The sequence below is a fragment of the Aspergillus vadensis genome (assembly GCF_003184925.1).
Source record: "Aspergillus vadensis CBS 113365 unplaced genomic scaffold BO88scaffold_6, whole genome shotgun sequence".
In the NCBI taxonomy this organism is placed as follows: Eukaryota; Fungi; Ascomycota; class Eurotiomycetes; order Eurotiales; family Aspergillaceae; genus Aspergillus; species Aspergillus vadensis.
Window position 1 is genome coordinate 445,485 of NW_020292044.1, and position 13,102 is coordinate 458,586.

General features: G+C 49.0%; 5 protein-coding genes across 5 annotated transcripts; 1 reads left to right on the forward strand and 4 right to left on the reverse strand.

Moving 5' to 3' along the window:
- Positions 1-207: 207 nt before the first annotated feature.
- BO88DRAFT_384586 (uncharacterized protein) lies at positions 208-1,875 on the reverse strand. The gene has a single exon (XM_025704711.1). It carries the CDS (start codon positions 1,725-1,727, stop codon positions 390-392), a length of 1,338 nt encoding a protein of 445 aa, XP_025564857.1. The 5' UTR covers positions 1,728-1,875; the 3' UTR covers positions 208-389.
- A 916-nt stretch (positions 1,876-2,791) lies between these two features.
- Positions 2,792-5,179, reverse strand: BO88DRAFT_403229 (methylisocitrate lyase ICL2). The gene is made up of 6 exons (XM_025706319.1): positions 4,684-5,179; positions 4,336-4,624; positions 3,874-4,286; positions 3,397-3,820; positions 3,091-3,344; positions 2,792-3,037 (listed from the first exon to the last, which is right to left on the reverse strand). Exons 1-6 carry the CDS (start codon positions 4,991-4,993, stop codon positions 3,030-3,032), a joined length of 1,698 nt encoding a protein of 565 aa, XP_025564858.1. The 5' UTR covers positions 4,994-5,179; the 3' UTR covers positions 2,792-3,029.
- Positions 5,180-5,348: 169 nt separating this feature from the next.
- Positions 5,349-6,349, reverse strand: BO88DRAFT_486419 (zinc finger MYND domain-containing protein; the record flags this gene model as incomplete). Its single annotated transcript, XM_025712451.1, has 3 exons — positions 5,349-5,702; positions 5,782-5,940; positions 6,011-6,349. The coding sequence occupies 3 exons, from the start codon at positions 6,347-6,349 to the stop codon at positions 5,532-5,534; spliced, it is 669 nt and encodes a 222-aa protein (XP_025564859.1). The 3' UTR covers positions 5,349-5,531.
- A 3,167-nt stretch (positions 6,350-9,516) lies between these two features.
- On the forward strand, positions 9,517-11,823 carry BO88DRAFT_442444 (asparagine synthetase B family protein; the record flags this gene model as incomplete). The annotated part of the gene is made up of 5 exons (XM_025709955.1): positions 9,517-9,685; positions 9,745-10,202; positions 10,261-10,344; positions 10,396-10,657; positions 10,708-11,823. The coding sequence occupies 5 exons, from the start codon at positions 9,517-9,519 to the stop codon at positions 11,805-11,807; spliced, it is 2,073 nt and encodes a 690-aa protein (XP_025564860.1). The 3' UTR covers positions 11,808-11,823.
- A 409-nt stretch (positions 11,824-12,232) lies between these two features.
- On the reverse strand, positions 12,233-13,061 carry BO88DRAFT_335523 (lactam utilization protein lamb; the record flags this gene model as incomplete). The annotated part of the gene is made up of 2 exons (XM_025702852.1): positions 12,233-12,869; positions 12,934-13,061. 2 exons carry the CDS (start codon positions 13,059-13,061, stop codon positions 12,233-12,235), a joined length of 765 nt encoding a protein of 254 aa, XP_025564861.1.
- Between the last annotated feature and the right edge of the window lie 41 nt (positions 13,062-13,102).

A 13,102-nucleotide genomic window follows, 5' to 3' on the forward strand; every position in this document is an offset into this window, starting at 1 on the left:
TGTTAGGAAGAGATGAGGGCGATAATGGTGATTATTCAGAGCGTCGTTACTTTAATAGTTTTATCTCGGTGGTGATGTTATTAAAAGGTATGACAAGATATTGAAAGTTTAGATTTGGAAGGTAGATAATAAATTAGATTCGGGGGGATATGGAGTGATAATAGATAATAACTCTATCGAGTATTTATTGAAGAGTTATATTAGAGTGTTTCTGCTCTTGCGGTCTGGATATTGGAGATTGGACACATCTTTGTGTAGATAATTCAAGAAGTGACAGATGAGAGACGAGAAGAGCGAGAGTCCCCTCGTCGTAGGCAGTAATATTCCGTAGATCCAGGAAGTAGTATGATGATATAGCCTGTTGGTAGCAGAGATAACAGTTATGAAGGCTATCCCCTCCTTTGTCTGTAATAAGAAGGAAACACAAGTATATCGACTCCCGCATCTTCACCAGCTTGAACCAGTGGCCTAAAGGCCTCTTTGGCAGATGAACTTGCATGAAGATTCGACCAATACGTCTGGATTTCCACCTCCTCGAGATGCGGAAACTTCTCCTTTCGATAAGCCACCACCTCCAACAAATTGGACATGACTTGATCCGTTTGAGAGGATTCGAAATGTGTCATAGCTAGGTATTTCAAACTAGGAGGCAGGATCTCTTTAAGCGATGATACTCTTGGTCGGTCATCACTCAAGTGGAAATTCAACAGAGTGGCGACGGGAATCCGGAGATCACATAACTTAGTGAAATCCGCCATTGACCCGAACCAGTCGATTGGAGGCGGAAATCCATTTTTCACATCCTCGTCAAATCCTGAGCTATCCTTCTCCCCTCTGTCGTTCAGATAAAGGACCTGCAAGCTGTGCTTTTGGGTACGAAGCGCAGAATAGAATGCCCGAGGACGGAAATTCATAAATTCTTCTGCAAATATCACCGAATTCGAGTGTTGATATTTGAATTTCTCGAGATTCGCACATGATGTGATGAAGTCCGCCATGCCCTTACTGCCATTGGGATATGCACCGAGGTCTAGTTCGGTCACTGGAGATGTTCCCTTAGCAGGCTTATAAGCTGGGTGATCAATTCGATCACCCACAGACTCAACCACATTGTCCAGCGTCACAGACCGCAGAGATGGGAGGTGGAAAAAAGGGAGAAACTCGAACTGGGGCCAAAATGCTTTATGGTCGTCCGAGGAGTTCATATAAATATTGTCCAACCGCTGTAGGATTGGCATCGTGTCAAATGGCTTCTCACGTATTGCGGCACGTGAGATAACTCGATGGAAGAATTTGAGATCCCACGTATAACCCACTAACAATTCGGTCATGTTCTCCAAGGATGCTGACAACAGTAGGCCAAGCCATGCATCTTCATTGCCCTCTATCAAAGCTTCCTTCCATTCTTTCGTTTCCTCCTCTGAATGGCTGATCCGATTCACAAGCGGTAGAACAGAAGTAATGTCGTGATTTTGCTTATCCCCTGCACCTCCGGACCACCATTCTAACCTGAAATCTTTGATGGAAGATCCTATCGCGGGGTTCTCCTGAATAGCCAGGAGAAGAGGGCGAATCTGGAATCCGTCAATCCAAACATAGTCGTAGACCGCCTTAAAGAGGACGGACCGCCAACGGCGACAAACCAGGAGGAACTGGTATTTATCCTTAAACAAGACGATATTGTCAACAATAAGGAGAAGAAGTTCGTCCGGTATGCGATCCATCATGTCAAACAAGGCAGATCAAGGAGATGAACAAGTCCGGCATCAGGCGGGTAAGGATTTTTCTGCTTCTGTCTGGACCCCATTTTAGCGCGAAGGTTGAACCAGACGGAAGTGGTTGAAGCTAAGCCAGCTGAGGTGGGCTCAGGATGAGGACGGGGGCGAAGAGGGATGAACAAACGGAGAAAGAGTAAAAAGAGAGCGAAGTGAGTCAATTCATTTGAACCCAACAACAAGAACCTAGTATAGAAACCCATCCCAACAAGGAAGGGAAAGTACCTTGAAATGGTAATTACCCTGAGAGGTAACGGGTGTTTCTGATACGCAGTATACTTTTCTGGTCCGCATCTAGTATACTGATTGATTACTGTTGTTTTCCAGCCAGAGAGTTATTACGCGGATTAATACCGCCTTATGCCCGTACTTTTTGCCAGGACCCTGTATTTTATGCTTAGCGGTTCGGTTTCTCCCAGATGATCCACTCCGGAAGGGAAACTTACCAACTAAGCGACATAACGTACATACCAAAGAACGCCTTGGACATTTCTCCGGTTTTTTTCCCACATTGTTGTGCCAGCACAGCATCCTAAAGATGGCGCAGGATTTTTCCTTCCTTTCGCGGAGGAATTACAGCAATCCCTTGCTGCCTTCAAGACACATTTAGTTCATTGGTAGGGAATGACCAGCTCGGATCGCAGTGGGGCTGATAACATTAATGCAACAAACAAGCCTTTTCTTAATCGAACCATGGACACATCCATACTACCCTGGGAGAGGAAACGAACATGTGTTGGCACGTGTTAGTATTACTTACGTTCATTCCGAGTGGTACAGACTTTATTTACTACTAGTTATTAGATCGCAGGAGTCCGTCCTGAGTAGCCGATTGGTCGACAACCAACCCATGTTCTTTCCGCAGGGCTGCATATGATGTATCGCTGCCCGGCAGTTTCATCCGCAACAAACCTGCTTTACAGATCGGATTTACTAATGTAAACCGACACACGCCTTGTCAACCCGATACCTGTGCCAGTTGCAGGTTCGATACGATGTGACCAGTTCTGAAACGGCTCTGTTACTTTCTTGAATCATAAGACATGACACACAATCAAATGACCTCTTCGGCCAGAGACTTCAGCGCGTATCGTAAATACAATCTGAGAGCATAAGCCGATACACATCAGTACTTATGCAGTATACTGTGAGTTAAGTATAGTCAAAGCTGAAAAGAAAGCTGATTCTTGTCTACGTTACTACATTCAGGGATAATGTCAACATCAGATATCTACAGAATTATTATGCCTCAGTTCAAAAGCCTATATAATCAGTTAGTAAATGGTGTTGATGTCACTGGATCGTCGTAACGTACCTTTCTCGGTGTTCCCCTCACCCATACTCTTACTGCTGCTGCTGCCACTTTGGATAGCCCCGAGAATGCCATCCAGGTATGGAGCACCGCTCCATTTCTGATGGGTCAGCACATCCACGCCCAGCTCCTTCTCCCGTGCCTGGACCATCCGGACATAGGCAAGCATGCCTTCATCCTTGAATGCGCGCGAGAGTTCCGTCGTGATGGTTGCGTTGGTGTGCAATCCGGCGAGGGAGATCAATTGCAGAACAAATCTATGTTGGTCAGCTACTGTCGATTTTGTGTTCAATGAGACTCTTCACGTACCCATGTTGCGCTAGATCCCAGATGAAGGACTTCAGAGAAGCTTCATCAAAGCCCTGACCCATCCAGTTGAATGACGGGCTCAGGTTGTAAACAAGCTTCTTGCCAGGGTGCGCAGCGCGCACATCACCTGCCAGCTTCGCAGCCTTGGCAACATCCGGATCACCCGTCTCGACCCAAAGAAGATCCGAGTAAGGTGCGAACTCCTTGGCTCGCTTGGTGGCAGCCGCGAACCCAGCACGATAATGGTAAAATCCTTCCCGAGTGCGGGGGGTATCGCAGGACCAAACGACCGGTGTCTGGGAATAGTCGTCTGCCAGTGCCCTGCGGCGAGAGATCGAAAGGTCGGGGTTCTCTTGGACACGCTTCTTGTATGCGTCGCGAGCGGACTGAGGCGCACCCTCTGCCTCAAGGTGTGCATCGACAGCTGAAAGAGTCGCCGTTAGCCAAGCCACATAAGGAGATACCATGAAACCGTACCCTCGTCAAAAGTGACAAGCTTGTGTCTCTTAACCCAGTCCATCTCGTACGCATCAATTTCTGAAGGAGCAGCTCCCTCTCGCTCCATGGCCTGCAAGGTCTCTGCGAGAGGTTCCACATTCTCCGTAACACCGAGGAGGAACTCGTGGTCGCGCACATCGATAGCACTGCTGATCAGACGCCCGCTCTCCGAGTCCGTACGAGCAATAACCAGGTTCTCTGTTCCCATCATATCCCACTGGAAACGTGCCGCGACAAGCCTGTTGATGTGGTCTCCAATAGGCACAAGGACCTTGCCAGCCAAGTGACCGCATTTCTTACCGCCATGAAGCTGGTCTTCGAAATGAACAGCCGCAGCGCCATTCTCTGCAAAAAGCTTAGCCAGCTTCAACACGGCGGACAGCCCTCCGTGCCTAGATATATCAGCCAATCAGTCCTCAATCCCTATATAATATGACATACCCTGTATCACCGTCTGCAACAATTGGACGTAGGTAGTCGACGTATGGTGTATCCTTCCGTTGTTCGGGCGTGAGCTTCCGTCTAGCATCCCACTGCTTCCGATCGTGCAGCTGCTGGGCCTTGAACAATCGTTGGACCTGGTTTGGAACGGTATTGTAAGGATAGTCACCAAAGTCGGGCGACACCTCATTGGTAGTAGTCAACAGGGAGGAGCATGCCCAGCCAGAAATGTACAAAACCTCTTGGTTGGGTGCCTGCTGGGTCATCTGTACAGGGTCAATAGCACCCACTGCGGGGAGTTAGCATGTGCAATAGATCACGATATGAGGAGTTCAACTGATGACATACTGGTGTGAACTGGCTTCCCCTCAGCTGCTCGCTCATTCAGCAAGTTGAAAAGCTTCCTGGCCATCAACGAGCTCGGGTAGGTCTGCTGCAGCGAGCCTCGTTTGCTAACGACATCTGCGGCTGAATAGGGCCGCTTGATACCCTCGAACCGCGGTGACGCCCACCAGGCTTCCACATCTTTGATCTGTTGCTCATACAAGGCATCTTCAGCAGCACCAGCCTTGTCAACCGTCGACAAAAGTTGGTATGAGTCGCCCGGCAGTGCGGATGACACGAGGGGTTCAACGGGGGGCAACGTTGGTGCCGACATCCGCGGATAACCGCATGTGAACGAGCGCAAGGCAAGGCGAGATGGACTGCCGGCAGTCGAAGTGAGAGAAGGGATACGTCGAGGAATTCGACGAGGAACTGATCGAAGCATCGTCAAAACTCAAGCAAGAACGGATAGCGAACGGCCTGGCATTGAAGGGAAAGGGAGGAATGAGGAGGGATGGAGTGTCTGATGTTTGGGGGACACGGTCCGTTTCTCGGTCGGCCGATCACCAGCCTAACCTCGGTCTGGGGGCGGCAATCCACCCCCCGCTTATCCGCGGTCGGCATGGCGCCTTTTGTGGCTCCACAGGTGGCTGGGATAACGGTGAGATTAAGCTATCCGTGCACTCCGTTCTCGGTAGATACTAAGATCGAGATAGGATAGAAGTATGAACTCGCAACCACTTCGTACAGTGTCTGATTATCATGGCTGCGTGCCGTTATTCTACCTATCTGACATACATTACCCGCATGGCAGCAAATATTGTCACATCGAGTAATCCCCCATCTCATGGCCACATAGATGTGTAATAGGATCACAATGCTCGAAGCCCTCTCTCATATGCATCCCTCAGCATTTGGAAAGAAATCTCAGCAACAGGATCTGTACGGCCCGAGATTGTCACCAGAGTACGAAAGTCTCTATCTGCAATGATCTTGCACATCTTCTTATGTTCTTTCTCTTCCCATCCGGCTTTCTGGCACTCCTATAACAACGGAACGTAAGCATAAAGATTCATCTCCGACCCTGCATCAATGCTCCAAACGATTCTTCATCCTGCTCACCTTATCACAATACGTAACCACACCACATTTCGCACATCTCAAAAGAGGCTTATCCTTCTTCCCACAGCCATGACACTTCTTGTGCGTGGCAAACCTGGCCGGCCAACATCTCATCTCGTCGCTCAGCTGGAAGAGCACTTTCATATTGCCAGGGAAAAACTAGTAGGTTGAGATCACTGGTTAGTACTTGGTGTACTCGAACATCTTTGCAGTACACTCATAACTATACCTTGAAATACCCATAGTGCTCCTGCCGAACACCCACAGTACCATCGAGAAAGAGATGGCGCCTAGGAAACAAGATAGCCATAGTATTTCCGGGCTTCAACTTTGGATCATTCTCAATGGATCGGCCTCGATCACCTGTGTAGAAGGCCACAGTGACAGGCGAGTCGGCCCTATCGAACGTTCTCAGCACAAGGCGCGTGATCCGTTCGATACTGACGATCTCGACGAGTAGACATCCGCAAACTCCGCCGCCAGTTTCAGGACAGGTATAGTCTCCAGGGAGATCCGAAATGGAGGGGAACACGCTTTGGTCTGCGAGGGAGGCGTAGTTGCGCGGCATCTTTGTGGGATGTTGCGGACGGTTTGTAGGTAGGTGGTTAGGTGAATCAGAGGATCAAAAGACAAGACAAGGTAAATAGGTAGATGACCCTTCTAGCATACAGATGCTGAGAAGAATTTCCTGGTGGATGAGGAGAATCGAAGTTGGGGTTTGACGCGATAGTAAACATGGTCGATCCACCCCGACGCGTTGCTCTTTGAGTGAATGATATTTTCTTCTATAGACATTACCTATGCCTAAGGGCAGTATTCGTTCCGAGGACAGTATTCGTGGTCCTGAATAGTATAACATCTCATGCTTCCTAGAACCCATACCTTGCCATAGCGAAAATTAAGCCAATTTTGCCATTACCCCTAATACTTAAGTAAAGAAGATAAGGCTCATCTAGGTAGTCTTAAAATTACGTACAATCATAGACATATCCAGGATACTCCAATGAAACCGATATAATACAAGACCCAGCTTGTAACCCCCTGAAAGAACTGGCACAACTGGCACAACTGGCACAAAGCTCTCTTCAGGTGCATCTGCGTGCATTCAAAGAAACAGCGATAGTCTCGCAACACAAGGAATATATCAACGCCCTTCCCTCACGCCTATACTCTGATGCGCATGGCAATCTGCCACAATGCCGGCTAGGATCTCGTGAGCCAGACTCGTCTCTATATCCAGAGCCTAGACTTTCCAATTATGAGAAGCTCTATGTTGTGAATGACAAGCTGGCAGCTGATCATCAGAAAAAGCCCGCCACCTAAGCCGAGCTTTCATATCCAACAAAAAAGATTTTCAAGGAAATAAGGACAATGCAAAGAGGGGACGGGACGAAATTGCCCTCCTTGAAAGATAGAATAGTAGTTGTGCAGTGATCTGAATCGTCCTCCTATTCTTAGTTCATCATATTATGAGTAGTGATTAAACAATATTAGAAGTAGCCCGCTTTCCCGTAGGTCAGACTCACTGCTTTCATGCAGGTCGTAGCTACGAACAGCGCCCCAATCTGCCAGCAGGGCAACCTTAAACGCGAGGAAAAGTGGAACATAATGACAACTCTGAATGACAGAATTACAGGGGTCTTGATAAGCCCGAATATCGCCGGTGGTAGGTAGTACAACCTTTTCACTACAGGAACAGACCTTGTAGACTGCCTTGACACATGCAGGGTAGCTGTGTGCTTGATCGAAAAACTCTGCTACTTACCCACGATAACTTCTACGGCTTGTTCAAGTAAATCGAAATATAGACTCATGTAGGCATTCGTGATAATGCAAGGCTCATCAGCTATGCCAAATATAGCCCACGTAAGGAACGGCAATGCCTAAACCCTCAGTTATCGTAGCGGTGAGACGCAACGGCCCGCCAAGAAGAGGCTATTGGCACCGAACTGTTAAGCCAATAGCAAACAAGCGAGATTCAAATCCGGGTGGCGCACTCCACTAGACCTTTATCAGACAAGGTTCTCGGATCTATAATCAGTGGAATCGCCGACGGCTCTTTGATATAGTTCCTGGCCCTGAAGCGGGTCTTCGTCATGATTAGGGCATCCTAATACCATCCCTTGCACCGTCGCGCCCCATCACTCGGATAGATGATTGTGATTTGATACCGAGAGACGGTGTTTTCGTACACGTGATTTCGTTGGTCACTAGGGTGCCCAACAAATTGTTCAGCTGGCTTTAGTCGCGTATCTTCAGCATAGGGTCATACATATGCGCCTAGTCTCCATTAAATTGGAGTAAGTGGTGAGTTATTTAGTAGACCGCGTCGCGGGATTTGGATGAAGGGTGGCGGAACACTTCAGAGATTCGCTTTGTTATCTTCATGTGTGTATCTGGCGGCACTGTTGCACAAAATGACGAAGTCAGCATGCAGTTGTAGAGCATGGTCAATCTTGATCCCAGATGACGAGAAGGTCGAGGGCGAACCCACGCGAAGAGATAGGGCTTCTGAGTTGCTGGTTGGTTAAAGAGTCATGGGGCCTCAAGGCCGGTCCTGGGTTGACCCCACCATCTTCGACTATCCTAATTGGAGCAGGGTTCACCTAGTAAGAAAATGGCCGAAAGAATTCGAAGATACCATTTGGAGACCAATAGGTTCGTTGTGGCCAGCCTCTCATCCGACTTGTTTGCTACGTGGTAATGAGCTTTCTTTGTGTGATCCAGTCAGCGCGTTGTTTCCGGCGTCCGAGCATTCTGTACCAGCCAAAATGGCTGATATTATGAGAGACAAACCGGATTTTGTTACACTATTCTTTGTTGTATACCCCACAGTGGCGCTTGGAGGGTAAACTGGTACTTAACCATGCTATGCCATGACATGTGTCCTAAAACTTAATGTAGGCGCTGACATGCCAGTCTTGAATTATCTCGAAGTGTTTTTTGTCGATGTGGGATATGGTTTGTCGGTCTTGCGGTTGAATCGGCTATGCCGGGGAACACTCTTCCATCTGTGATGCAGTAGATCTGTTCTGAACTGATTTCGAAATGCCAATCGGAGGAGCACGCTAATGCACCATGGATAAGAGCAAGCACGCGGCCCTCGAGCGCAACCAACGACGGAAATTGTCGCCCATATACATACGTATGGTGCTATTAACGCTTTGATCCTGGAAGATGTTTTTTAACTCTATATACTTTATTGAGACACTTGCATACTCAACTTTGCAGATCTCAAAGCATCGGGAGTTGCAGGTATTGGTCGAGTCACTGAGGTGTTGGTCATGGGTTCGTTGCAGATAGAAGCTGAGCCAGGAGAGTCGCTGATGCAGTGGAGTCAGGAGGTTTCCACTTTTGACTTCACCATGCCTTCCGTCGTTGCTGCAAGGAGCAACGCGAGGAACCTACTAAGTCTGCAATTTCGTTGAGCTAACATTCTTGCAGGAAATTGCCTTGGGGGTGTGGAATATTCACTCTCCAAAATGGACAACCCGGTGCCCAAATCTGGTCATCATTCACCCTACGGTTCAGGGCTCCCATTTGAGTTATGGAGCCCAAGTGTGCATAGGCAAGCGTTGTGTATCAGAACCACGTCTCCTATCGAACCTTGTGGCTGCATGCGTCTTCTCCGAGACCAACCTCGACCAAATTGATTTGTACCTATATAAGGAAGTAAACTTCGCATTTTGAGAGCCGTACCCCAAGCTCCTACATACCAAATACTCGAAGCTAGCCATGTGTGGACTAACAGCTTTTCTTGCCCTCCATGGGAGGTCTGACTGGCAGCACGACGAATATACAGATACTGGAGACCTGGAACAGAAGGTCAACGACAGTCTAGACCTGATTAGACACCGAGGACCTGACGCTCGAGGGCAATGGCTTAGCTCGGACTGTCGAGTTGGTAAGTCCATATAGCGTCGTGGAAAGTGGTATTCTATAAACTGACACGGAGAATCAAAGGGCTTGGACACGTCAGACTTTCAATTATTGATTTGAGTCCCGCCGGAAACCAGCCATTCCACGACAGCGAAGATAATGTTCATGCCGTTGTAAACGGTGAGCTTTATGACTATGACCGTATCAAGGCTGAGCTGTCGGGCGAATATGACTTCAAAAGCAGAAGCGATTGCGAGATTGTCATTGCACTTTACAAACATTACGGAGAGTCGTTCCTCTCGCACTTACGGGGCGAGTTCGCTCTAGTCCTATGGGATGCCAGGCGACAGCTGTTCATCGCAGCCAGGGACCGATACGGAATCAAGTCTCTCTACTATACAGTCATAGATGGCCGACTAGTGGTTGCCACTGAGATGAAATGTTTTCTGTCTTTCGGATGGAGTCCTGAATGGAATGTCGCCAATCTGAGGGAGAAAGGCTGGCTGTATGGGCCCCAGATGTACTTCAAAGACGTGAGCCGAGTGAGTGACGAAATCAATACGACTTCTTTGTACCATGGATCACTGATCATGCAACCAGGTCGGTCCTGGCCAGTACCTCGTTAGCCAAGACTTCAATACTCCTCGGGTGAAATCGTACTGGGATCTTGACTACCCCGATAAAGTGAGCAAGCCACGCTAGATGCTAAATAAATACTGACTTAGACCTACACAGCACCATGCCTACCCGCGCACAGAAGAAGAGACAGTAGCCAGAGTCCGGGAGCTTCTTCTAGAATCGGTGCAACATCGACTTCGTGCTGACGTGGGTGTTGGCGTATTCTTAAGTGGAGGGCTGGACTCTTCGGCGATTGCGGGTATGACGGCACATATTATTCGACAAGGCCAGAGCCTAGGCAACGATGCAAGCGGAAATCTCTCCAATCTAAGCTGTTTTACGGTCCAGTTCGAAAAGACCAGTGGCTTGGATGAATCAGGTACTTGTCACTGGTCCTCCATGGTTCCACAATCCACTTACCAGTTCCAGATGTCGCCCGGAGAACGGCAGAATGGCTAGGAGTTGATTTCCATCCAGTCCTTATGGACGAAGAGGCCATTGCTTCCAGACTAGAAGATACAGTGTGGCATACAGAGACACCCATACCCGACGTGAATGGAATGGGCCGCTTAGCCCTCGCAGAGGCCGCCCATGCAGCCGGCAAAAGAGTCGTTCTCACCGGCGAGGGGTCCGACGAGCACTTTGCTGGCTATGCAGACTTCATATGGCGTTACATACTGGAACCAGACCATTCATGGGCCTCATCTGACACGATGGCCGAGCTACCGGAGGCACGGAAGGCCGCCCATGCGTTAATCGCAAAAGGCTTTCTAGGCGCACTTCCCCCTCCTTCCGATACGGAGGCTTCACGAACTCTCAACGATAGTTCCGTATTTCCCAGATTCAACGCATTATTCCAGCCACGCTTCCAAAAGTGGGTCTACAAAGACAGCCACAACCGCCCCGAGTTGTTATTTGCCAGAAGCTTTAGTGAGAAGGTCCTTGCAGACGTGGCTACAAAGTGGCATCCGTTGCATTCATCAGAATACCAGTGGACGAAAAGTGTATTGGCCAATTATATTCTCCGGTATCTAGGGGACAACATCGACATGGTGTACCAGATTGAGTCGCGCCCGCCCTTCCTTGACCATCACCTCACCGAATATGTGAACAGGATTCCCCCCAGTCTGAAAATCAAATACTGCTCTGTAACAAAGACCTTCCGTGAGAAGCATATTCTTCGCGAGGCAATGAAGCCATTCGTCACCGAGGAGGTTTATAACCGCACTAAGCAACCTTATGTCGGTCCAACCAAGTACAGAAAGAATGGGCCGGTGTATAGGATTCTCGAGACGTTAGTTACAGAGGCCAATGTCAGAGCTCTGGGTTTCTTGGAGTGGCGTGGGGTACAGGAGGATTTCGTGAGAGCCTTTCGCGATCATGATACGCTGTCATTCAAGAATACACTATCGGTAGCTCAGATGGTCGTTCTTGGGAAGCGGTTCGGGGTGAAGACGGCGGAAGATCCCCAAAGAGAGGCGGTGACTTATGAAGGGACTGAGAATGCGATGCTTAGGAGTCGGTTGTAATATATGCTGTGTTGAGACTCAAATAGATAGCAGAGCGAATGCAGTGACCTGAAGCATTGTTCAGCTAGTTATGGCGTCTTCGAGGACCCGTCAGTATCAGCCTTTGGGCATGGCAGTGGGAGTCAGAAAATCGGATAGTCAAGACGGCAGGCTTATGGCACACTTCATGTAGAATAGTGAGATGAATTAGGATCGTTCACCTGCAAATCCTCTTTGTCAAGAATTGATGGCTTAGGTCATCATCTACAAGAGTGACTAGATTGATTTGAATATGAATGTACTATAATCTCACCGAAGCTTTGAAGATGAGCGGTAAATCTAATATTAGCTTACTCCCCAGGAAAAACTAAGGATGGAGCATCCATCCACATCATCTACTAAATCTATTACGCTATATTCCTTCACTCCCCCCTCCCCACCACCCATCACGCAAACCCATTCGCCTTATTAAACTCATCAACCACCTCCCTCGTCGCCTTCACAATCTCCAAACACCCCGGCGAATCCGAATGACAACAGATGGTAACCGGATAATCCTTAACCCCCATCTGCACCACCGACCCATCAACAGCCGTGGCCGACGAATCCTCCACCTGCTGCCTCACATGCGCCTTGACATCCTCGATCTTCCACGGCTTCTTCTTCCGATCAATCACCAGCATCCCATCCGGCCCGTACTTGACATCTCCGAACAGCTCCGCCCAGAACGGCACCCCCAGCTCCTTCGCCGCCTGCTCCATATATGTTCCTCCGAGTCCCACGACCGGTACCCCAGCCGGTATTCCCCTTATGACGGCCCGCGCGACTTCCAGGTCGCGACACATCATGCCGTAGAGCACGCCATGTGGCTTGACGTGGTGGAGGGGGATGTTTTCGCGTGCTAGGAAGCCTTGCAGTGCTCCGACTTGGTAGATGACGTTGGCGGTGTGTTCTTCCGGGCTGAGCTTCATTTCGCGTCGTCCGAAACCTTGCACGTCGGGGAGGCCAGGGTGGGCGCCGATCGATATATTGTGCTTTTTGCACAGGGAAATGGTTTCTTGCATTATTAGGGGGTCACCGGCACTATATTGGGGAATAGAGGGTTAGGTTCGGGGTGATTGTTTGTGGTTGAGAGAGAGCTGCTTACTGGAATCCGCAGGCTACGTTGGCCTGGTCGATGAGGGGGATGAGTTCTTCGTCCGGGCCGCATTTGAAGTTCCCGTACCCTTCGCCGAGGTCGACGTTGATGAATACTTTGGTTCGTAGGGGAGGCATGGTGGTGTTGGTGGTTATGAGGTTTAGAGATACCCTGTATG

Coding starts and splice junctions, on each gene's coding strand:
- BO88DRAFT_384586 (XM_025704711.1), bottom strand. CDS start 1,727: ATGATGGATCGCATACCGGACGAACTTCTTCTCCTTATTGTTGACAAT.
- BO88DRAFT_403229 (XM_025706319.1), bottom strand. CDS start 4,993: ATGTCGGCACCAACGTTGCCCCCCGTTGAACCCCTCGTGTCATCCGCA. Junction 4,287..4,335: donor GTTGCAGACGGTGATACAGG/GTATGTCATATT, acceptor TGATATATCTAG/GCACGGAGGGCTGTCCGCCG. Junction 3,345..3,396: donor TGGGATCTAGCGCAACATGG/GTACGTGAAGAG, acceptor TGACCAACATAG/ATTTGTTCTGCAATTGATCT.